Genomic DNA, 24,649 nt, shown 5'->3' with positions numbered 1-24,649 from the left:
GGTGACTGTACTCACCCCCCCAGCAGCTTCACACTCCTACACCCAAACATAAACAACTCACAATGGTGACTGTAATCACCCCCACCCCAACAGCTTCACACTCCTACACCCAAACATAAACAACTCACAATGGTGACTGTACTCACCCCCCCCCGCAGCTTCACACTCCTACACCCAAACATAAACAACTCACAATGGTGACTGTACTCACCCCCCCCCCGCAGCTTCACACTCCTACACCCAAACATAAACAACTCACAATGGTGAGTGTACTCACCCCCCCAGCAGCTTCACACTACTACACCCAAACATAAACAACTCACAATGGTGACTGTAATCACCCCCACCCCAACAGCTTCACACTCATACACCCAAACATAAACAACTCACAATGGTGGCTGTACTCACCCCCCCAGCAGTTTCACACTCCTACACCCAAACATAAACAACTCACAATGGTGGCTGTACTCACCCCCCCCGCAGCTTCACACTACTACACCCAAACATAAACAACTCACAATGGTGACTGTAATCACCCCCACCCCAACAGCTTCACACTCATACACCCAAACATAAACAACTCACAATGGTGGCTGTACTCACCCCCCCAGCAGTTTCACACTCCTACACCCAAACATAAACAACTCACAATGGTGGCTGTACTCACCCCCCCCCCAGCAGCTTCACACTCCTACACCCAAACATAAACAACTCACAATGGTGACTGTACTCACCCCCCCCCAGCAGCTTCACACTCCTACACCCAAACATAAACAACTCACAATGGTGGCTGTACTCACCCCCCCAGCAGATTCACACTCCTACACCCAAACATAAACAACTCACAATGGTGACTGTACTCACCCCCCCAGCAGATTCACACTCCTACACCCAAACATAAACAACTCACAATGGTGACTGTACTCACCCCCCCAGCAGATTCACACTCCTACACCCAAACATAAACAACTCACAATGGTGACTGTACTCACCCCCCCAGCAGATTCACACTCCTACACCCAAACATAAACAACTCACAATGGTGACTGTAATCACCCCCCCCCAGCAGATTCACACTCCTACACCCAAACATAAACAACTCATAATGGTGGCTGTAATCACCCCCACCCCAACAGCTTCACACTCCTACACCCAAACATAAACAACTCACAATGGTGACTGTACTCACCCACCCCCCAGCAGATTCACACTCCTACACCCAAACATAAACAACTCACAATGGTGACTGTACTCACCCCCCAGCAGCTTCACACTCCTACACCCAAACATAAACAACTCACAATGGTGACTGTACTCACCCCCCCAGCAGCTTCACACTCCTACACCCAAACATAAACAACTCACAATGGTGGCTGTACTCACCCCCCACCCCAACAGCTTCACACTCCTACACCCAAACATAAACAACTCACAATGGTGACTGTACTCACCCACCCCCCAGCAGATTCACACTCCTACACCCAAACATAAACAACTCACAATGGTGGCTGTACTCACCCCCCCAGCAGATTCACACTCCTACACCCAAACATAAACAACTCACAATGGTGACTGTACTCACCCCCCCAGCAGATTCACACTCCTACACCCAAACATAAACAACTCACAATGGTGACTGTAATCACCCCCCCCCAGCAGATTCACACTCCTACACCCAAACATAAACAACTCATAATGGTGGCTGTAATCACCCCCACCCCAACAGCTTCACACTCCTACACCCAAACATAAACAACTCACAATGGTGACTGTAATCACCCCCCCAACAGCTTCACACTCCTACACCCAAACATAAACAACTCACAATGGTGACTGTACTCACCCCCCCAGCAGCTTCACACTCCTACACCCAAACATAAACAACTCACAATGGTGGCTGTACTCACCCCCCACCCCAACAGCTTCACACTCCTACACCCAAACATAAACAACTCACAATGGTGACTGTACTCACCCACCCCCCAGCAGATTCACACTCCTACACCCAAACATAAACAACTCACAATGGTGACTGTAATCACCCCCACCCCAACAGCTTCACACTCCTACACCCAAACATAAACAACTCACAATGGTGACTGTACTCACCCACCCCCCAGCAGATTCACACTCCTACACCCAAACATAAACAACTCACAATGGTGACTGTAATCACCCCCCACCCCAACAGCTTCACACTCCTACACCCAAACATAAACAACTCACAATGGTGACTGTACTCACCCCCCCAGCAGCTTCACACTACTACACCCAAACATAAACAACTCACAATGGTGACTGTAATCACCCCCACCCCAACAGCTTCACACTCCTACACCCAAACATAAACAACTCACAATGGTGACTGTACTCACCCACCCCCCAGCAGATTCACACTCCTACACCCAAACATAAACAACTCACAATGGTGACTGTAATCACCCCCACCCCAACAGCTTCACACTCCTACACCCAAACATAAACAACTCACAATGGTGACTGTACTCACCCCCCCAGCAGCTTCACACTCCTACACCCAAACATAAACAACTCACAATGGTGACTGTACTCACCCACCCCCCAGCAGATTCACACTCCTACACCCAAACATAAACAACTCACAATGGTGACTGTAATCACCCACCCCCCAGCAGATTCACACTCCTACACCCAAACATAAACAACTCACAATGGTGACTGTAATCACCCCCCCCAACAGCTTCACACTCCTACACCCAAACATAAACAACTCACAATGGTGACTGTACTCACCCCCCCAGCAGCTTCACACTCCTACACCCAAACATAAACAACTCACAATGGTGGTTGTACTCACCCCCCACCCCAACAGCTTCACACTCCTACACCCAAACATAAACAACTCACAATGGTGACTGTACTCACCCACCCCCCAGCAGATTCACACTCCTACACCCAAACATAAACAACTCACAATGGTGACTGTAATCACCCCCACCCCAACAGCTTCACACTCCTACACCCAAACATAAACAACTCACAATGGTGACTGTACTCACCCCCCAGCAGCTTCACACTACTACACCCAAACATAAACAACTCACAATGGTGACTGTAATCACCCCCACCCCAACAGCTTCACACTCCTACACCCAAACATAAACAACTCACAATGGTGACTGTAATCACCCCCCCAACAGCTTCACACTCCTACACCCAAACATAAACAACTCACAATGGTGACTGTACTCACCCCCCCAGCAGCTTCACACTCCTACACCCAAACATAAACAACTCACAATGGTGACTGTACTCACCCCCCCAGCAGCTTCACACTCCTACACCCAAACATAAACAACTCACAATGGTGGCTGTACTCACCCCCCACCCCAACAGCTACACACTCCTACACCCAAACATAAACAACTCACAATGGTGACTGTACTCACCCACCCCCCAGCAGATTCACACTCCTACACCCAAACATAAACAACTCACAATGGTGACTGTAATCACCCCCCCAGCAGCTTCACACTCCTACACCCAAACATAAACAACTCACAATGGTGACTGTACTCACCCCCCCAGCAGCTTCACACTCCTACACCAAAACATAAACAACTCCCAATGGTGGCTGTACTCACCCCACCCCCAAACATAAACAACTCACAATGGTGACTGTACTCACCCCCCCCAGCAGATTCACACTCCTTAACCCAAACATAAACAACTCACAATGGTGGCTGTACTCACCCCCCCAACAGCTTCACACTCATACACCCAAACATAAACAACTCATAATGGTGGCTGTAATCACCCCCACCCCAACAGCTTCACACTCCTACACCCAAACATAAACAACTCACAATGGTGACTGTAATCACCCCCCCAACAGCTTCACACTCCTACACCCAAACATAAACAACTCACAATGGTGACTGTACTCACCCCCCAGCAGCTTCACACTCCTACACCCAAACATAAACAACTCACAATGGTGACTGTACTCACCCCCCCAGCAGCTTCACACTCCTACACCCAAACATAAACAACTCACAATGGTGGCTGTACTCACCCCCCACCCCAACAGCTTCACACTCCTACACCCAAACATAAACAACTCACAATGGTGACTGTACTCACCCACCCCCCAGCAGATTCACACTCCTACACCCAAACATAAACAACTCACAATGGTGACTGTAATCACCCCCACCCCAACAGCTTCACACTCCTACACCCAAACATAAACAACTCACAATGGTGACTGTACTCACCCACGCCCCAGCAGATTCACACTCCTACACCCAAACATAAACAACTCACAATGGTGACTGTAATCACCCCCACCCCAACAGCTTCACACTCCTACACCCAAACATAAACAACTCACAATGGTGGCTGTACTCACCCCCCACCCCAACAGCTTCACACTCCTACACCCAAACATAAACAACTCACAATGGTGACTGTACTCACCCACCCCCCAGCAGATTCACACTACTACACCCAAACATAAACAACTCACAATGGTGACTGTAATCACCCCCACCCCAACAGCTTCACACTCCTACACCCAAACATAAACAACTCACAATGGTGACTGTACTCACCCACCCCCCAGCAGATTCACACTCCTACACCCAAACATAAACAACTCACAATGGTGACTGTAATCACCCCCACCCCAACAGCTTCACACTCCTACACCCAAACATAAACAACTCACAATGGTGACTGTACTCACCCCCCCAGCAGCTTCACACTCCTACACCCAAACATAAACAACTCACAATGGTGACTGTACTCACCCACCCCCCAGCAGATTCACACTCCTACACCCAAACATAAACAACTCACAATGGTGACTGTAATCACCCCCACCCCAACAGCTTCACACTCCTACACCCAAACATAAACAACTCACAATGGTGACTGTACTCACCCCCCCAGCAGCTTCACACTCCTACACCCAAACATAAACAACTCACAATGGTGACTGTACTCACCCCCCCAGCAGCTTCACACTCCTACACCCAAACATAAACAATTCACAATGGTGACTGTACTCACCCCCCCCAGCAGCTTCACACTCCTACACCCAAACATAAACAACTCACAATGGTGACTGTAATCACCCCCACCCCAACAGCTTCACACTCCTACACCCAAACATAAACAACTCACAATGGTGACTGTACTCACCCCCCCCGCAGCTTCACACTCCTACACCCAAACATAAACAACTCACAATGGTGACTGTAATCACCCCCACCCCAACAGCTTCACACTCCTACACCCAAACATAAACAACTCACAATGGTGGCTGTACTCACCCCCCCAGCAGTTTCACACTCCTACACTCAAACATAAACAACTCACAATGGTGGCTGTACTCACCCCCCCAGCAGCTTCACACTCCTACACCCAAACATAAACAACTCACAATGGTGACTGTACTCACCCCCCCAGCAGCTTCACACTCCTACACCCAAACATAAACAACTCACAATGGTGGCTGTACTCACCCCCCCAGCAGATTCACACTCCTACACCCAAACATAAACAACTCACAATGGTGACTGTACACACCCCCCCAGCAGATTCACACTCCTACACCCAAACATAAACAACTCACAATGGTGACTGTAATCACCCCCCCCAGCAGATTCACACTCCTACACCCAAACATAAACAACTCATAATGGTGGCTGTAATCACCCCCACCCCAACAGCTTCACACTCCTACACCCAAACATAAACAACTCACAATGGTGACTGTAATCACCCCCCCAACAGCTTCACACTCCTACACCCAAACATAAACAACTCACAATGGTGACTGTACTCACCCCCCCAGCAGCTTCACACTCCTACACCCAAACATAAACAACTCACAATGGTGACTGTACTCACCCCCCCAGCAGCTTCACACTCCTACACCCAAACATAAACAACTCACAATGGTGGCTGTACTCACCCCCCACCCCAACAGCTTCACACTCCTACACCCAAACATAAACAACTCACAATGGTGACTGTACTCACCCACCCCCCAGCAGATTCACACTCCTACACCCAAACATAAACTCACAATGGTGACTGTAATCACCCCCACCCCAACAGCTTCACACTCCTACACCCAAACATAAACAACTCACAATGGTGACTGTACTCACCCACCCCCCAGCAGATTCACACTCCTACACCCAAACATAAACAACTCACAATGGTGACTGTAATCACCCCCATCCCAACAGCTTCACACTCCTACACCCAAACATAAACAACTCACAATGGTGACTGTACTCACCCCCCCAGCAGCTTCACACTACTACACCCAAACATAAACAACTCACAATGGTGACTGTAATCACCCCCACCCCAACAGCTTCACACTCCTACACCCAAACATAAACAACTCACAATCGTGACTGTACTCACCCACCCCCCAGCAGATTCACACTCCTACACCCAAACATAAACAACTCACAATGGTGACTGTAATCACCCCCACCCCAACAGCTTCACACTCCTACACCCAAACATAAACAACTCACAATGGTGACTGTACTCACCCCCCCAGCAGCTTCACACTCCTACACCCAAACATAAACAACTCACAATGGTGACTGTACTCACCCCCCCAGCAGCTTCACACTCCTACACCCAAACATAAACAATTCACAATGGTGACTGTACTCACCCCCCCAGCAACTTCACACTCCTACACCCAAACATAAACAACTCACAATGGTGACTGTAATCACCCCCCCAACAGCTTTACACTCCTACACCCAAACATAAACAACTCACAATGGTGACTGTACTCACCCCCCCAGCAGCTTCACACTCCTACACCCAAACATAAACAACTCACAATGGTGACTGTACTCACCCCCCCAGCAGCTTCACACTCCTACACCCAAACATAAACAACTCACAATGGTGGCTGTACTCACCCCCCACCCCAACAGCTTCACACTCCTACACCCAAACATAAACAACTCACAATGGTGACTGTACTCACCCACCCCCCAGCAGATTCACACTAGTACACCCAAACATAAACAACTCACAATGGTGACTGTAATCACCCCCACCCCAACAGCTTCACACTCCTACACCCAAACATAAACAACTCACAATGGTGACTGTACTCACCCACCCCGCAGCAGATTCACACTCCTACACCCAAACATAAACAACTCACAATGGTGACTGTAATCACCCCCCCAGCAGCTTCACACTCCTACACCCAAACATAAACAACTCACAATGGTGACTGTACTCACCCCCCCAGCAGCTTCACACTCCTACACCCAAACATAAACAACTCACAATGGTGGCTGTACTCACCCCCCACCCCAACAGCTTCACACTCCTACACCCAAACATAAACAACTCACAATGGTGACTGTACTCACCCACCCCCCAGCAGATTCACACTCCTACACCCAAACATAAACAACTCACAATGGTGACTGTAATCACCCCCACCCCAACAGCTTCACACTCCTACACCCAAACATAAACAACTCACAATGGTGACTGTACTCACCCCCCCCAGCAGCTTCACACTACTACACCCAAACATAAACAACTCACAATGGTGACTGTAATCACCCCCACCCCAACAGCTTCACACTCCTACACCCAAACATAAACAACTCACAATGGTGGCTGTACTCACCCCCCACCCCAACAGCTTCACACTCCTACACCCAAACATAAACAACTCACAATGGTGACTGTACTCACCCACCCCCCAGCAGATTCACACTCCTACACCCAAACATAAACAACTCACAATGGTGACTGTAATCACCCCCACCCCAACAGCTTCACACTCCTACACCCAAACATAAACAACTCACAATGGTGACTGTAATCACCCCCACCCCAACAGCTTCACACTCCTACACCCAAACATAAACTCACAATGGTGACTGTACTCACCCACCCCCCAGCAGATTCACACTCCTACACCCAAACATAAACAACTCACAATGGTGACTGTAATCACCCCCACCCCAACAGCTTCACACTCCTACACCCAAACATAAACAACTCACAATGGTGACTGTACTCACCCCCCCAGCAGCTTCACACTACTACACCCAAACATAAACAACTCACAATAGTGACTGTAATCACCCCCACCCCAACAGCTTCACACTCCTACACCCAAACATAAACAACTCACAATGGTGACTGTACTCACCCACCCCCCAGCAGATTCACACACCTACACCCAAACATAAACAACTCACAATGGTGGCTGTACTCACCCCCCACCCCAACAGCTTCACACTCCTACACCCAAACATAAACAACTCACAATGGTGACTGTACTCACCCACCCCCCAGCAGATTCACACTCCTACACCCAAACATAAACAACTCACAATGGTGGCTGTACTCACCCCCAACCCCAACAGCTTCACACTCCTACACCCAAACATAAACAACTCACAATGGTGACTGTACTCACCCACCCCCCAGCAGATTCACACTCCTACACCCAAACATAAACAACTCACAATGGTGACTGTAATCACCCCCACCCCAACAGCTTCACACTCCTACACCCAAACATAAACAACTCACAATGGTGACTGTAATCACCCCCACCCCAACAGCTTCACACTCCTACACCCAAACATAAACAACTCACAATGGTGACTGTACTCACCCACCCCCCAGCAGATTCACACTCCTACACCCAAACATAAACAACTCACAATGGTGACTGTAATCACCCCCACCCCAACAGCTTCACACTCCTACACCCAAACATAAACAACTCACAATGGTGACTGTACTCACCCCCCCAGCAGCTTCACACTACTACACCCAAACATAAACAACTCACAATGGTGACTGTAATCACCCCCACCCCAACAGCTTCACACTCCTACACCCAAACATAAACAACTCACAATGGTGACTGTACTCACCCACCCGCCAGCAGATTCACACTCCTACACCCAAACATAAACAACTCACAATGGTGACTGTAATCACCCCCACCCCAACAGCTTCACACTCCTACACCCAAACATAAACAACTCACAATGGTGACTGTACTCACCCCCCCAGCAGCTTCACACTCCTACACCCAAACATAAACAACTCACAATCGTGACTGTACTCACCCCCCCAGCAGCTTCACACTCCTACACCCAAACATAAACAATTCACAATGGTGACTGTACTCACCCCCCCAGCAGCTTCACACTCCTACACCCAAACATAAACAACTCACAATGGTGACTGTAATCACCCCCACCCCAACAGCTTCACACTCCTACACCCAAACATAAACAACTCACAATGGTGACTGTACTCACCCCCCCCCGCAGCTTCACACTCCTACACCCAAACATAAACAACTCACAATGGTGACTGTACTCACCCCCCCAGCAGCTTCACACTCCTACACCCAAACATAAACAACTCACAATGGTGACTGTACTCACCCCCCCCCAGCAGCTTCACACTCCTACACCCAAACATAAACAACTCACAATGGTGACTGTAATCACCCCCACCCCAACAGCTTCACACTCCTACACCCAAACATAAACAACTCACAATGGTGGCTGTACTCACCCCCCCCAGAAGATTCACACTCCTACACCCAAACATAAACAACTCACAATGGTGGCTGTACTCACCCCCCCCCCAGCAGATTCCCACTCCTACACCCAAACATAAACAACTCACAATGGTGACTGTACTCACCCCCCCAGCAGATTCACACTCCAACACCCAAACATAAACAACTCACAATGGTGACTGTACTCACCCCACCCCCCAACAGCTTCACACTCCTACACCCAAACATAAACAACTCACAATGGTGACTGTACTCACCCCCCCAACAGCTTCACACTCCTACACCCAAACATAAACAACTCACAATGGTGGCTGTACTCACCCCCCCAGCAGATTCACACTCCTACACCCAAACATAAACAACTCACAATGGTGGCTGTACTCACCCCCCCAACAGCTTCACACTCCTACACCCAAACATAAACAACTCACAATGGTGACTGTAATCACCCCCACCCCAACAGCTTCACACTCCTACACCCAAACATAAACAACTCACAATGGTGGCTGTACTCACCCCCACCCCCCAGCAGCTTCACACTCCTACACCCAAACATAAACAACTCACAATGGTGACTATAATCACCCCCACCCCAACAGCTTCACACTCCTACACCCAAACATAAACAACTCACAATGGTGACTGTACTCACCCCCCCAACAGCTTCACACTCCTACACCCAAACATAAACAACTCACAATGGTGACTGTACTCACCCCCCCAGCAGATTCACACTCCTACACCCAAACATAAACAACTCACAATGGTGGCTGTACTCACCCCCACCCCCCCCCCAGCAGATTCACACTCCTACACCCAAACATAAAGAACTCACAATGGTGGCTGTACTCACCCCCACCCCCCCCCCAGCAGATTCACACTCCTACACCCAAACATAAACAACTCACAATGGTGACTGTACTCACCCCCCCAGCAGCTTCACACTCCTACACCCAAACATAAACAACTCACAATGGTGACTGTACTCACCCCCCACCCCAACAGCTTCACACTCCTACACCCAAACATAAAGAACTCACAATGGTGACTGTACTCACCCCACCCCCCAGCAGCTTCACACTCCTACACCCAAACATAAACAACTCACAATGGTGGCTGTACTCACCCCACCCCCCAGCAGCTTCACACTCCTACACCCAAACATAAACAACTCACAATGGTGGCTGTACTCACCCCCCCAGCAGATTCACACTCCTACACCCAAACATAAACAACTCACAATGGTGACTGTACTCATCCCCACCCCAACAGCTTCACACTCCTACACCCAAACATAAACAACTCACAATGGTGGCTGTACTCACCCCCCCCCAGCAGATTCACACTCCTACACCCAAACATAAACAACTCACAATGGTGGCTGTACTCACCCCCCCAGCAGCTTCACACTCCTGCACCCAAACATAAACAACTCACAATGTTGGCTGTACTCACCCCACCCCCAGCAGATTCACACTCCTACACCCAAACATAAACAACTCACAATGGTGGCTGTACTCAGGTCCCCAGCAGATTCACACTCCTACACCCAAACATAAACAACTCACAATGGTGACTGTACTCACCCCACCCCCCAACAGCTTCACACTCCTACACCCAAACATAAACAACTCACAATGGTGACTGTACTCACCCCCCACCCCAACAGCTTCACACTCCTACTCCCAAACATAAACAACTCACAATGGTGGCTGTACTCACCCCCCCAGCAGCTTCACACTCCTACACCCAAACATAAACAACTCACAATGGTGACTGTACTCACCCCACCCCAACAGCTTCACACTCCTACTCCCAAACATAAACAACTCACAATGGTGGCTGTACTCACCCCCCCAACAGCTTCACACTCCTACACCCAAACATAAACAACTCACAATGGTGACTGTACTCACCCCACCCCAACAGCTTCACACTCCTACTCCCAAACATAAACAACTCACAATGGTGGCTGTACTCACCCCCCCAGCAGCTTCACACTCCTACACCCAAACATAAACAACTCACAATGGTGACTGTACTCACCCCCCCAGCAGCTTCACACTCCTACACCCAAACATAAACAACTCACAATGGTGGCTGTACTCACCCCACCCCCCAACAGCTTCACACTCCTACACCCAAACATAAACAACTCACAATGGTGACTGTACTCACCCCCCCCAACAGCTTCACACTCCTACACCCAAACATAAACAACTCACAATGGTGACTGTACTCACCCCACCCCAGCAGCTTCACACTCCTACACCCAAACATAAACAACTCACAATGGTGACTGTACTCAGTTCCCCCCCCACACACACAGCCCTCCATAAGAACATAACAGGGACAGAGGGTGGGTGGGGGTGGGATTGTGCGGGGAGAGGGGGTGGGAATGGAGTGAGGGAGAGGTGGGGTTGCCGGGGGATGGGGAATGGAGGGAAAGAGGGGGTGGGGAAGGATGGCAGGTGGAAGCAGGTGAGGATGGAGGGGAGGGAGTGATGGAAGGAGAGGTGAGGATGGATGGAGGGAGGGGTGAGGATGGATGGAGGGAGGGAGGGGGCAAGGATGGAGGGAGGGAGGGGGCAAGGATGGAGGGGTGAGGATAGAGGTGAGGGGTGAGGATGGAGGGAGGGAGGGGGCCAGAATGGAGGGAGAGAGGGGGCGATGGAGGGAGAGAGGGGGTGAGGATGGAGGGAGGGAGAGGGCAAAGATGGAGGAGTGAGGATAGAGGGGAGGGGTGAGGATGGAGGGATGGGGTGAGGATGGAGGGAGGGGTTGAGGATGGAGGGAGGGGGCGATGGAGGGAGGGAGAGGGCAAAGATGGAGGGTTGAGGATAGAGGGGAGGGGTGAGGATGGAGGGAGGGAGGGGGCGAGGATGGAGGGAGGGAGTGGGCGAAGATGGAGGGTGAGGATAGAGGGTTGAGGATGGAGGGAGGGAGGGGGCGAGGATGGAGGGAGGGAGAGGGCGAAGATGGAGGGGTGAGGATAGAGGGGAGGGTTGAGGATGGAGGGAGGGAGGGGGCAAGGATGGAGGGAGGGAGAGGGCGAAGATGGAATGGTGAGGATAGAGGGGAGGGTTGAGGATGGAGGGAGGGAGGGGGCGAGGATGGAGGGGTGAGGATAGAGGGGAGGGGTGAGGATGGAGGGAGGGAGGGACGAGGATGGTGAGGATAGAGGGGAGGGGTGAGGATGGAGGGAGGGAGAGGGCGAAGATGGAGGGGTGAGGATAGAGGGGAGGGGTGAGGATGGAGGGAGGGAGGGGGCGAGGATGGAGGGAGGGAGGGGGCGAGGATGGAGGGAGGGAGTGGGCGAAGATGGAGGGGTGAGGATAGAGGGTTGAGGATGGAGGGAGGGAGGGGGCGAGGATGGAGGGAGGGAGAGGGCGAAGATGGAGGGGTGAGGATAGAGGGGAGGGTTGAGGATGGAGGGAGGGAGAGGGCAAAGATGGGTGAGGATAGAGGGGAGGGTTGAGGATGGAGGGAGGGAGGGGGCGAGGATGGAGGGGTGAGGATAGAGGGGAGGGGTGAGGATGGAGGGAGGGAGGGGCGAGGATGGAGGGGTGAGGATAGAGGGGAGGGGTGAGGATGGAGGGAGGGAGAGGGCGAAGATGGAGGGGTGAGGATAGAGGGGAGGGGTGAGGAGGGAGGGAGGGGGCGAGGATGGAGGACTGATAGAGGGGAGGGGTGAGGATGGAGGGAGGGAGGGGCGAGGATGGAGGGGTGAGGATAGAGGGGAGGGGTGAGGATGGAGGGAGGGAGAGGGCGAAGATGGAGGGGTGAGGATAGAGGGGATGGGTGAGGAGGCGAGGATGGAGGGGTGAGGATAGAGGGGAGGGGTGAGGACGGAGGGAGGGAGGGGGCGAGGATAGAGGGGAGGGGTGAGGACGGAGGGAGGGAGGGGAGGGGTGAGGATGGAGGGAGGGAGGGGAGGGGTGAGGATGGAGGGAGGGAGGGAGGGGTAGCGTGTCTGATGGCCGAGGAGCTCTCTGGGAAAAGGCGGCGATAAGCGTCTCCGAGTCCCGAGGGACGGGGCCGGCGCGCAGACAAAGCGGCCCCAGGGAGACGGGGTGAGAGCGGCAGCCGACGCCGCGAAAGGGCCGGGGAATTGAGAAGGATGTAACGGAGGGCAGCGGTGAGGGAGGGAGAGCCGGTAGGCGAGCGACACTGCCGGTCCGTACCTTATTGGCGATCTGGCGGCTCCTGTCGGCGCGGTACATGGCGGCTGCCGGAGGCTGCGGGGCGGCCGCACATGGGCCGGGCGCGGGGAGGGGAGGGGGGGGGGGGCGTCCGGGGCGGGGCCTGCTGGCGGAGGCGGAGTCTGGGGAGGGTGTGGCCTGGACGTAAGTAAAGGGGCGGAGCCTGAAGGAAACATAAAAAGCTATACGTCGCTGAGGGGGCGGGGAAAAGGCGCTTGCGTAAGGACGTCAGGGCGGGGCAAGCGCTGCAGGAGGGGCGGGGCCTACGCTTGGGGAGGGGGCGTGGCCCCATCGTCAGCCGGGGCTGCCTCTTGAATGGGATCGGCACCTCCGATTCCACCCGACAGCCGCTACCTCAGGAAGCCCCGAGCAGCAGGGGAAGCCACTGCCCACCTCACTGGCCCAGCCGGCGGCGAGATCCACCAGGCACAACACCACCCATTGCTGCTCCCGCTATCCTCCTTCCCCGTCCACGTGGAATACCCTCTCCCGATTCCCCAGCTATCCCAGGAAAACAGCACGCCAGTTCCAGCAGCTACCATCCGGGAAACGGTGCCAGGACCAACAGGCTCCGGGATAGCTTTTTCCACCAGGCCACCCGACTGATTAATTCATGCTGACACAACTGCGTTTGACTCTCCTGTTGTACATACTATTTATTATAGATTACTATAAGTTGCCCATTCCACATTAAGACGGAGACGTAACGTAAAGATTTTTACTCCTGATGTATATGAAGGATGTAAGAAGTAAAGTCAATTCAATTCAATAATCAACCCCCCCTCCCCACATCCAACAACTACAATCCGTGGTAGGTGGAAGGCAGTTAAAAAGCTGAACACACACACACTCACACTCTCTCTCTCACACACGCGCACACACACACACACTCTCTCTCTCACACACACACTCACTCACTCTCACTCTCTCTCTCTCTCTCTCACACACACACCTCTGGTCTCCCTGCATCAGAATTGAACTGAGGACAACAGGGAAGGTCTCCTGGGATCGAAGGAACTAGTGAGCTGGAATCTGTTGGGATGAGCTGGGCTCTATATGGGGGTGGTGTGGAGGGAGAAGGGCCTCAGGAAGAGGGAGGGAAGACATGCGGAGGGAACTGGTGCAGAGGAGAGAGGGCAACGTCACCTCTGACAGAACTGAGAATAGATATACAGTGTCCCTCACTGTGACACTGACACACCCCACACCCCTCACTGTGACACTGACACATCCCACACCCCTCACTGTAACACTGACACCCCACACACTCCTCATCGTGACACTGACACATCCCACACCCCTCACTGTAACATTGACACTGACACACCCCACACCCCTCACTGTGACACTGACACATCCCACGCCCCTCACTGTAACACTGACACACCCCACACCCCTCACTGTAACACTGACACACCCCACACCCCTCACCGTGACACTGACACATCCCACATCCCTCACTGTAACACTGATACACCCCACACCCCTCACTGTAACACTGATACACCCCACACCCCTCACCGTGACACTGACACACCCCACACCCCTCACTGTGACTCCGACACACCCACACCCCTCACTGTAACACTGACACACCCCACACCCCTCACCGTGACACTGACACACCCCACACCCCTCACTGTGACTCCAACACACTCACACCCCTCACTGTGACACCGACACACCCACACCCCTCACTGTAACACTAACACACCTCACACCCCTCACTGTGACACCGACACTCCCCTCACCCTCACTGACACACTGACACACACCACACCCCTCACTGTGACACTGACACACCCACACTCCTCAGGGACACACTCCACACCCCTCATTGTCACACTGACACTCCTCACACTGTGACACTTTCACACCCATCACTGTGACACTGACACACCCTCATTCATCAGCATTTATTGTCCAGATTCAGTGGCACGATGCACCATTACTTTGGCCAGAATGGTGCCTCTGATGTCGGCACCATGTTACCGTACACCTGCAACAGAGGGCAATTTGACCACAATTCACTGAGCCTGTCTGCACTCTGACCACACGAACTGATATACAGTACCTGCACTCTTCCCACCGGCCTTGCTTGTTATTTAAGACACAAATTTCAGGCCCCCCCTTTCCAGATTTCAGAATTTTATGCAAACCCTTACTGTAATACACATATATCTGGTGCCCTTATCTGTAATACAGCGATGTAGGCCGCACTCCTTACTATATCCCATTTATTCAGGGGATATACTTCCCTCCAACACAGCCTCCGCCAGCCCCGATGGTGACTCTGACACTCTCAGCCTGGTGACCCCTGACTGACCTTGGTCATGCCAGCCATTCGCCTCAGGAAGCTGAAGGTACGGTGAATCTTGTGTCCGCTGCTGGCTTCCAGATCGTGCCGCTCCCCGGACTCCCGCTGGCTGCCTCTCCCGTGGCCGTCTCTGAGGAGAGATCCAAAAGTTAGCACGCCAGGCGGCTTGGTTGTGTTGGTGTGGGCGGGTGGCTTCCAGGCCCATCCTCAGATTCCAGGCCTCGCTCTAGGCCCCAGCCTGTAGCCAAAGTCCAGATTCAAGGCTGAACGGTCATTGCAAGTCCAGACAATAGCCTAAGGTCTTGGTGCTCTGCCCCATCTCTGTACTAGATGCTCATCCCTCAGGTCTCTGACCCACCCTCCAGTGGAAGCTGTGGAGGGCCTTCCTGATTTCCAAAGCCTCCATTGAATCACCAAAGATTGACAGAGCTCCAGGGGGTTGTAGACTCAGTCCATTCATCTTGGAAACAGCCCTCCATCTTTAAAAGGCAGAGTTCAGAGTAAAATTTATTATCAGAGTACATGCATGTCACCACAGGCAACCCTGAGAGTCTGTTTCCTGCGGGCGTAGATAGCAAATCTACAGAATAGTAACTGTAAACAGGACCAATGAACAACAAATTGTGCAAACGCAAATATAGCAATAAAAAACAAGTGAGAGATAACAAGATAAAGCGTCCTTAAAGTGAGATCACCAGTTGTGGGGAAACCAGAAGTAGAATGAGCGAAGTTGTCCCCTTTTGTTCAAGAGCCTGATGGTTGAGCGGTAGCAACTGTTCTTGAACCTAATGGTGTGAGTCCTGAGGCTCTCGGATCTTCTACCTGATGGCAGCAGCAAAACAAGAGCAAGGCCTGGGTGGTGAGGATTTTTGATGATGGTTGCTCAGTTTCATGTAGATGTGCACAATGGTTGGAAGGGATTTACCCGTGATCCACTACCTTGTGATGTGGTGCCTCGAGTAGGCAGCATTCATCTCTAAGGAGCCTCCCAATTTGGGACATGCCCCTATCTCATTACTACCCTCGAGGAGGAGAGGAGGTACGGGAGCTTGAAAACCCACACCTCATGTTTTAGGAACTGCCTCTTGCCCTCTGCCATCTGATACTTGAATGGTCCACGAACCAATGAACACTAGCTCACTATTCCTCTTTTCCTCTATCCATTGGTAGCAACTTTAATGTAGTGCAGAGTACTGCTGCCCCAAAGCTGCAAGTTTCACGATGTATGTCAGTGATAACAAACACCCATATATCACAGTCCCTCCCCATCAACCCTTTAGAGCCGGAAGGGGGCAAAGATAAGCGAGAGTCCCACTGTAGTCCAATCCCTAACCCACAAACACAGGATGGGCCAGTCACAGGTTGTTACCCTGCCCCACACCCCACCCCTTCTCCAGAGGGATCTCAAAACCTGCCTCCTGCTGGGTCTAGGGAGAAGCGGATTCCAGAGATTGGAGAGGAGGGAAGCAAAGAACCTCAGGGCAACAGATTAATGCTGACCCTGAACATCCAGGACATACCCCCTCATCTCCCTCAAACTTCCTGTGTCTCCCCTCCTTCTCCCTCTTACCTCACCCCCTTGTCCCTCTTCCTTCGTTCTCTCCTCCCTCCCTTGTTCTTTGTCCTACCTCCCTTCCTCTCTCCCCACCAGGATCTGTCTGTTCCCCAGTGTTGAGGTCTTTGATTCTCTCTCACTGTCTCCGCTTCCCTTCCTCCCAAAGCCCCTGCCTCTCACGCACAGTCATATGGCACAGACAGAGGCCCTCCAGCCCAACGTCCACCTGTTGACCACCCAGTACGCATCTCCACCCATCCCACTCACTGGTACTGGGTCTCAGTGACCTCTGAGAATCGCTGCCTCCACCACCTCCTCGGGCAGTGCCTCCCAATGTTCAATAAACCCTTCCCTCTGACGGAAAATAATCCTCCTCGTATCCCATCTAAACCTCTTTTCCCCTTACCATAGACCAGTGATCCCCAACCACTGGGCTGTGGACCGGTATCGGGCCGCAAAGCATGTGCTACCGGGCCGCGAGGAAACGATATGATTTGGCGATATGAAACGATGTGAGTCAGCTGCACCTTTCCTCATTCCCTGTCACGCCCACTGTTGAACTTGAACGCACGTGAAGTCATTACCCACGTGAGGTCATCGGTTGACTAAACGCAGTGATACCCTCGCGCCAGGGATCACTGGTTGGCCTCGGCTAACCAGCCGCCTCACGCGGCCAGCGAGAAGTGCTGTTGCTACTGACCTGGAGCGCGGACAGATGGTTGCCGCCTCTAAACCTGTTTAGCACACCGAATGTTCATGGGGAACCTAGTGCTACAATATTCGCAGACAACCTAATTCGGGCTCAGGGTTTCGTAAGTAGCAGAGCAGCTATCTCGCCGCGATCTATTGAAAGTCATCCCTCGAACCAAACTTTTGTCGGCCGATAGATCCTACCTACCTACGGGGGGGGGGGGTGGGCGCGCACCCTGTCGCACTCCTCGCTCGCTCGGTCGCTCTCTCTGGACTGCGACCGCCGTGGCCCCGAAACGGGGACCTCCAGCCCTTACCTTGTCCTCTCACTGGTGTGTCGCAATGATTTTATATGTTCATACGAGGAAAAATATGCGCCGTGTGTTTAATATTAAATTCATTAGATAATCCCTTTTAGAAATGAAATTGAGTGTATTAGCCATTTATAGTTGACTTATCACCTGTACTCCGGTCGTGGTTAACATCCCCACCCCCACCCCGTCAGCCAGTCCGCAAGAATATTGTCAATATTAAACCGGTCCGCGGTGCCTCTGACTTAGAGTTACACCCTATGATTTTAGACAACTTTGCCATGTGGAAAAGATTTTTCTGTGCAACTGTCTCTGCACCCATAACATGTTCCCACCTTCCTCAGGCCCCTCCTCTCCAGGGGGAACAGACCGAACCTCTCTGGTCTCTGCTTGTAACTGAAACTCTCCATCCCAGACAATCACCTCTTCACCTCCTTCCGAGGGTCTGTGACCGGAACTGCACACAGTGCTCCAGCTGTGGCCTGACCGATGGTTTATAAAGTTGGACCATAACCTCCCTGCTCTTGTATCCTGTGGCCCGGCTAATGGAGACAAGTTTCCTGAACAACTTCTTCACCCCCTGATCTGTGCTGCCACCTTCAGGGATCCTTCGACTTGTACACCGAGGTCCCTCTATCCCTCAGTACGCCCTACCGTTCACAGTGTATCCTACCCTTGTACACCGAGGCAACTCTGTCCCTCAGTACTCCCTACCGTTCACAGTGAATCCTACCCTTGTACACCGAGGCAACTCTGTCCCTCAGTACTCCCTACCGTTCACAGTGTATCCTACCCTTGTACACCGAGATCCCTCTGTCCCTCAGTACTCCCTACAGTTCACAGTGAATCCTACCCTCGTACACCGAGGCAACTCTGTCCCTCAGTACTCCCTACCGTTCACAGTGTGTGTCCTCCCCTTGTACACCGAGGTCCCTCTGTTCCTTGGTACTCCCTACCGTTCACAGTGTGTGTCCTACCCTCGTACACCGAGGTCCCTCTGTCCCTCAGTACTCCCTACCGTTCACAGTGTGTGTCCTACCCTTGTACACCAAGGTCCCTCTGTTCCTCAGTACTCCCTACCGTTCACAGTGTGTGTCCTACCCTCGTACACCGAGGTCCCTCTGTCCCTCAGTACTCCCTACCGTTCACAGTGTGTGTCCTACCCTCGTACACCGAGGTCCCTCTGTTCCTTGGTACTCCCTACCGTTCACAGTGTATCCTACCCTTGTACACCGAGGTCCCTCTGTTCCTTGGTACTCCCTACCATTCACAGTGTGTCCTACCCTTGTTCACCGAGATCCCTCTGTCCCTCAGTACTCCCTACCGTTCACAGTGTGTGTCCTACCCTCGTACACCGAGGTCCCTCTGTTCCTTGGTACTCCCTACCGTTCACAGTGTGTGTCCTACCCTCGTACACCGAGGTCCCTCTGTCCCTCAGTACTCCCTACCGTTCACAGTGTGTGTCCTACCTTCGTACACCGAGGTCCCTCTGTTCCTTGGTACTCCCTACCGTTCACAGTGTATCCTACCCTTGTACACCGAGGTCCCTCTGTTCCTTGGTACTCCCTACCATTCACAGTGTGTCCTACCCTTGTTCACCGAGATCCCTCTGTCCCTCAGTACTCCCTACCGTTCACAGTGTGTGTCCTACCCTCGTACACCGAGGTCCCTCTGTCCCTCAGTACTCCCTACCGTTCACAGTGTGTGTCCTACCCTTGTACACCAAGGTCCCTCTGTTCCTCAGTACTCCCTACCGTTCACAGTGTGTGTCCTACCCTCGTACACCGAGGTCCCTCTGTCCCTCAGTACTCCCTACCGTTCACACTCTCTGTCTTCCTGTACACACTGTCTGTATCTCTCCCTGTACACACTCTCTCTGTCTCTCCCTTTACACACTCTCTCTGTCTCTCCCTGTACACACTCTCTCTGTGTCTCCCTGTACACACTCTCTGTCTCTCCCCGTACACACTCTCTCTGTCTCTCCCTGTACACACTCTCTGTGTCTCTCCTGGTACACAATCTCTCTGTGTCTCCCTGTACACACTCTCTGTGTCTCTCCTGGTACACTCTCTGTTTCCCTGTACACACTCTCTCTGTCTCTCCCTGTACACACTCTCTCTGTCTCTCCCTGTACACACACTCTGTGTCTCTCCCTGTACACACTCTCTGTGTCTCCCTGTACACACTCTCTCTCTGTCTCTCCTTGTACACACTCTCTCTCTGTATCTCTCCCTGTACACACTCTCTGTGTCTCCCTGTACACACTCTCTGTCTCTCCCTGTACACACTCTCTCTCTGTCTCTCCTTGTACACACTCTCTCTCTGTCTCTCCCTGTACACACTCTCTCTCTGTCTCTCCCTGTACACACCCTCTGTGTCTCCCTGTACACACTCTCTGTCTCTCCCTGTACACACTCTCTCTGTCTCTCCCTGTACACACTCTCTCTCTGTATCTCTCCCTGTACACACTCTCTCTCTGTGTCTCTCCCTGTACACACTCTCTCTCTGTATCTCTCCCTGTACACACTCTCTGTGTCTCCCTGTACACACTCTCTGTCTCTCCCTGTACACACTCTCTCTCTGTCTCTCCTTGTACACACTCTCTCTCTGTCTCTCCTTGTACACACTCTCTCTCTGTCTCTCCCTTTACACACTCTCTCTCTGTCTCTCCCTGTACACACCCTCTGTGTCTCTCCCTGTACAGACTCTCTCTCTGTCTCTCCCTGTACACACTCTCTCTCTCTCTGTCTCCTTGTACACACCCTCTGTGTCTCTCCCTGTACACACTCCCTGTCTCTCCCTGTACACACTCTCTGTGTCTCTCCTGATACCAAATCTCTGTGTCTCTCCCTTTACACACTCTCTCTCTCTGTCTCTCCCTGTACACACTCTCTGTGTCTCTCCCTGTACACACTCTCTCTCTGTCTCTCCTTGTACACACTCTCTGTGTCTCTCCCCGTACACACTCTCTGTCTCTCCCTGTACACACTCTCTGTGTCTCCCCGTACACACTGTCTCTCCCTGTACACACTCTCTCTGTCTCTCCCTGTACACACTCTCTCTGTGTCTCCCTGTACACACTCTCTATATCTCTCCCTGTACACACTCTCTGTGTCTCCCCGTACACACTCTCTCTGTCTCTCCCTGTACACACTCTCTGTGTCTCTCCCTGTACACACTCTCTCTGTGTCTCCCTGTACACACTCTCTGTGTCTCTCCCCGTACACACTCTCTCTGTGTCTCCCTGTACACACTCTCTGTGTCTCTCCCCGTACACACTCTCTCTGTCTCTCCCTGTACACACTCTCTGTCTCTCCCTGTACACACTCTCTATGTCTCCCTGTACACTCTCTCTGTGTCTCTCCCCGTACACACTCTCTCTGTCTCTCCCTGTACACACTCTCTGTGTCTCTCCTGGTACACAATCTCTGTCTCTCCCTGTACACACTCTCTATGTCTCCCTGTACACACTCTCTGTGTCTCTCCTGGTACACAATCTCTGTCTCTCCTTGTACACACTCTCTATGTCTCCCTGTACACACTCTCTGTGTCTCTCCTGGTACACAATCTCTGTCTCTCCCTGTACACACTCTCTATGTCTCCCTGTACACACTCTCTGTGTCTCTCCTGGTACACACTCTCTGTCTCTCCCTGTACACTCTCTCTGTGTCTCCCTGTACACACTCTCTGTCTCTCCCTGTACACTCTCTCTGTGTCTCCCTGTACACACTCTCTGTCTCTCCCTGTACACTCTCTATGTCTCCCTGTACACACTCTCTGTGTCTCTCCTGGTACACACTCTCTGTCTCTCCCTGTACACTCTCTCTGTGTCTCCCTGTACACACTCTCTGTCTCTCCCTGTACACACTCTCTCTCTGTCTCTCCCTGTACACACTCTCTCTCTGTCTCTCCTTGTACACACTCTCTCTCTGTCTCTCCCTTTACACACTCTCTCTCTGTCTCTCCCTGTACACACCCTCTGTGTCTCCCTGTACACACTCTCTGTCTCTCCCCGTACACACTCTCTCTGTGTCTCTCCCCGTACACACTCTCTGTCTCTCCTTGTACACACTCTCTATGTCTCCCTGTACACACTCTCTGTGTCTCTCCTGGTACACAATCTCTGTCTCTCCCTGTACACACTCTCTATGTCTCCCTGTACACACTCTCTGTGTCTCTCCTGGTACACACTCTCTCTGTGTCTCCCTGTACACACTCTCTGTGTCTCTCCCCGTACACACTCTCTCTCTGTCTCTCCTGGTACACACTCTCTGTCTCTCCCTGTACACACTCTCTGTCTCTCCCTGTACACACTCTCTGTCTCTCCCTGTACACACTCTCTGTCTCTCCCTGTACACACTCTTTGAGTCTCTCCTGGTACACACTCTCTGTGTCTCCCTGTACACACTCTCTGTCTCTCCCCGTACACACTCTCTGTCTCTCCCTGTACACACTCTCTGTCTCTCCCTGTACACACTCTCTGTCTCTCCCCGTACACACTCTCTGTCTCTCCCCGTACACACTCTCTGTCTCTCCCTGTACACACTCTCTGTCTCTCCCTGTACACACTCTCTGTCTTTCCCTGTACACACACTCTGTGTCTCTCCCTGTACACACTCTCTGTGTCTCTCCCCGTACACACTCTCTCTGTCTCTCCCTGTACACACTCTCTCTGTGTCTCCCTGTACACACTCTCTGTGTCTCTCCTGGTACACACTCTCTGTCTTTCCCTGTACACACTCTCTGTCTTTCCCTGTACACACTCTCTGTCTCTCCCCGTACACACTCTCTGTCTCTCCCTGTACACACTCTCTGTCTCTCCCCGTACACACTCTGTGTCTCTCCCTGTACACACTCTCTGTCTCTCCCTGTACACACTCTCTGTCTCTCCCCGTACACACTCTCTGTGTCTCTCCCCGTACACACTCTCTCTGTGTCTCTCCCCGTACACACTCTCTGTGTCTCCCCGTACACACTCTCTGTCTCTCCCTGTACACACTCTCTGTGTCTCTCCCTGTACACACTCTCTGTCTCTCCCTGTACACACTCTCTGTGTCTCTCCCTGTACACACTCTCTGTCTCTCCCTGTACACACTCTCTGTGTCTCTCCCCGTACACACTCTCTCTGTATCTCTCCCTGTACACACTCTCTGTGTCTCCCCGTACACACTCTCTGTCTCTCCCTGTACACACTCTCTGTGTCTCTCCCTGTACACACTCTCTGTCTCTCCCTGTACACACTCTCTGTGTCTCTCCCTGTACACACTCTCTGTCTCTCCCTGTACACACTCTCTGTCTCTCCCTGTACACACTCTCTGTCTCTCCCTGTACACACTCTCTGTGTCTCTCCTGGTACACAATCTCTGTGTTGCTCCTTGCTCACCTAGCTACAGGAAGCTTGTTGTTAAGCTGAAGAAGCTGCAGAAAATAAGTTAAAGACAAGAGATTCTGCACATGCAGGAAATCGATAGCATACATACCAGTTGGTGGGGGAACCGAGCAGGTCAGGCAATGTCGTTCACCAAACCTGGATGTTACCGTGACTGGAAGGCTTGAGTTATGAGGAGAGATTGGACAGGCTGGACTCTTTCTCTGAAGCAGAGGAGACTGGGATGTGGGAGGGACTTTGCAAAAGGTTCTCAGCCTGAAATGTCATCTGTACTGTTTTCCATAAATGCTGCCTAGCCTGCTGAGTTCCTCCAGCATTTTGTGTGTGTTGTTAAGGTGAGGGGGGTAAGATATAAAGGTAAGTTGCAAGCAGTGTTACTTCTTCACCCAAAGTCTATGGAACGAGCTGCCAGAGGAAGTGGTTTAGAAAGATACATTAACAACATGCAAAAGACACTTGGACAGGTACACAGATAGCAAATGTTTAGAGGGATATGGACAGGTACATGGATAGGAATAGTTTAGAGGGATATGGACAGGTACACGGATAGGAAAGGTTTAGAGGGATATGGACAGGTACACGAT

General features: G+C 52.0%; 1 protein-coding gene across 4 annotated transcripts in view; it reads right to left on the bottom strand.

Moving 5' to 3' along the window:
• Window positions 1-24,649, bottom strand: part of LOC140735804 (rho guanine nucleotide exchange factor 2-like) — a 182,525-nt gene that overhangs the window by 142,529 nt on the left and 15,347 nt on the right. For 3 of the 4 annotated variants that reach the window (XM_073061286.1, XM_073061287.1, XM_073061289.1), the window contains exon 1: window positions 13,786-13,881. In XM_073061286.1, coding sequence (XP_072917387.1) covers window positions 13,786-13,824 — 39 coding nt within the window. In that variant the 5' untranslated portion in view covers window positions 13,825-13,881. Of the gene's footprint in view, window positions 1-13,785; window positions 13,882-16,129; window positions 16,251-24,649 lie in introns of those variants that run through there. The other variant, XM_073061288.1, reaches the window with a different exon arrangement.

The sequence above is a fragment of the Hemitrygon akajei genome, chromosome 11 (genome assembly GCF_048418815.1).
Source record: "Hemitrygon akajei chromosome 11, sHemAka1.3, whole genome shotgun sequence".
NCBI classification, from domain to species: domain Eukaryota; kingdom Metazoa; phylum Chordata; class Chondrichthyes; order Myliobatiformes; family Dasyatidae; genus Hemitrygon; species Hemitrygon akajei.
The sequence above is the reverse complement of the archived record's forward strand: the minus strand, read 5'-3'. Positions and strand labels throughout refer to the sequence as shown.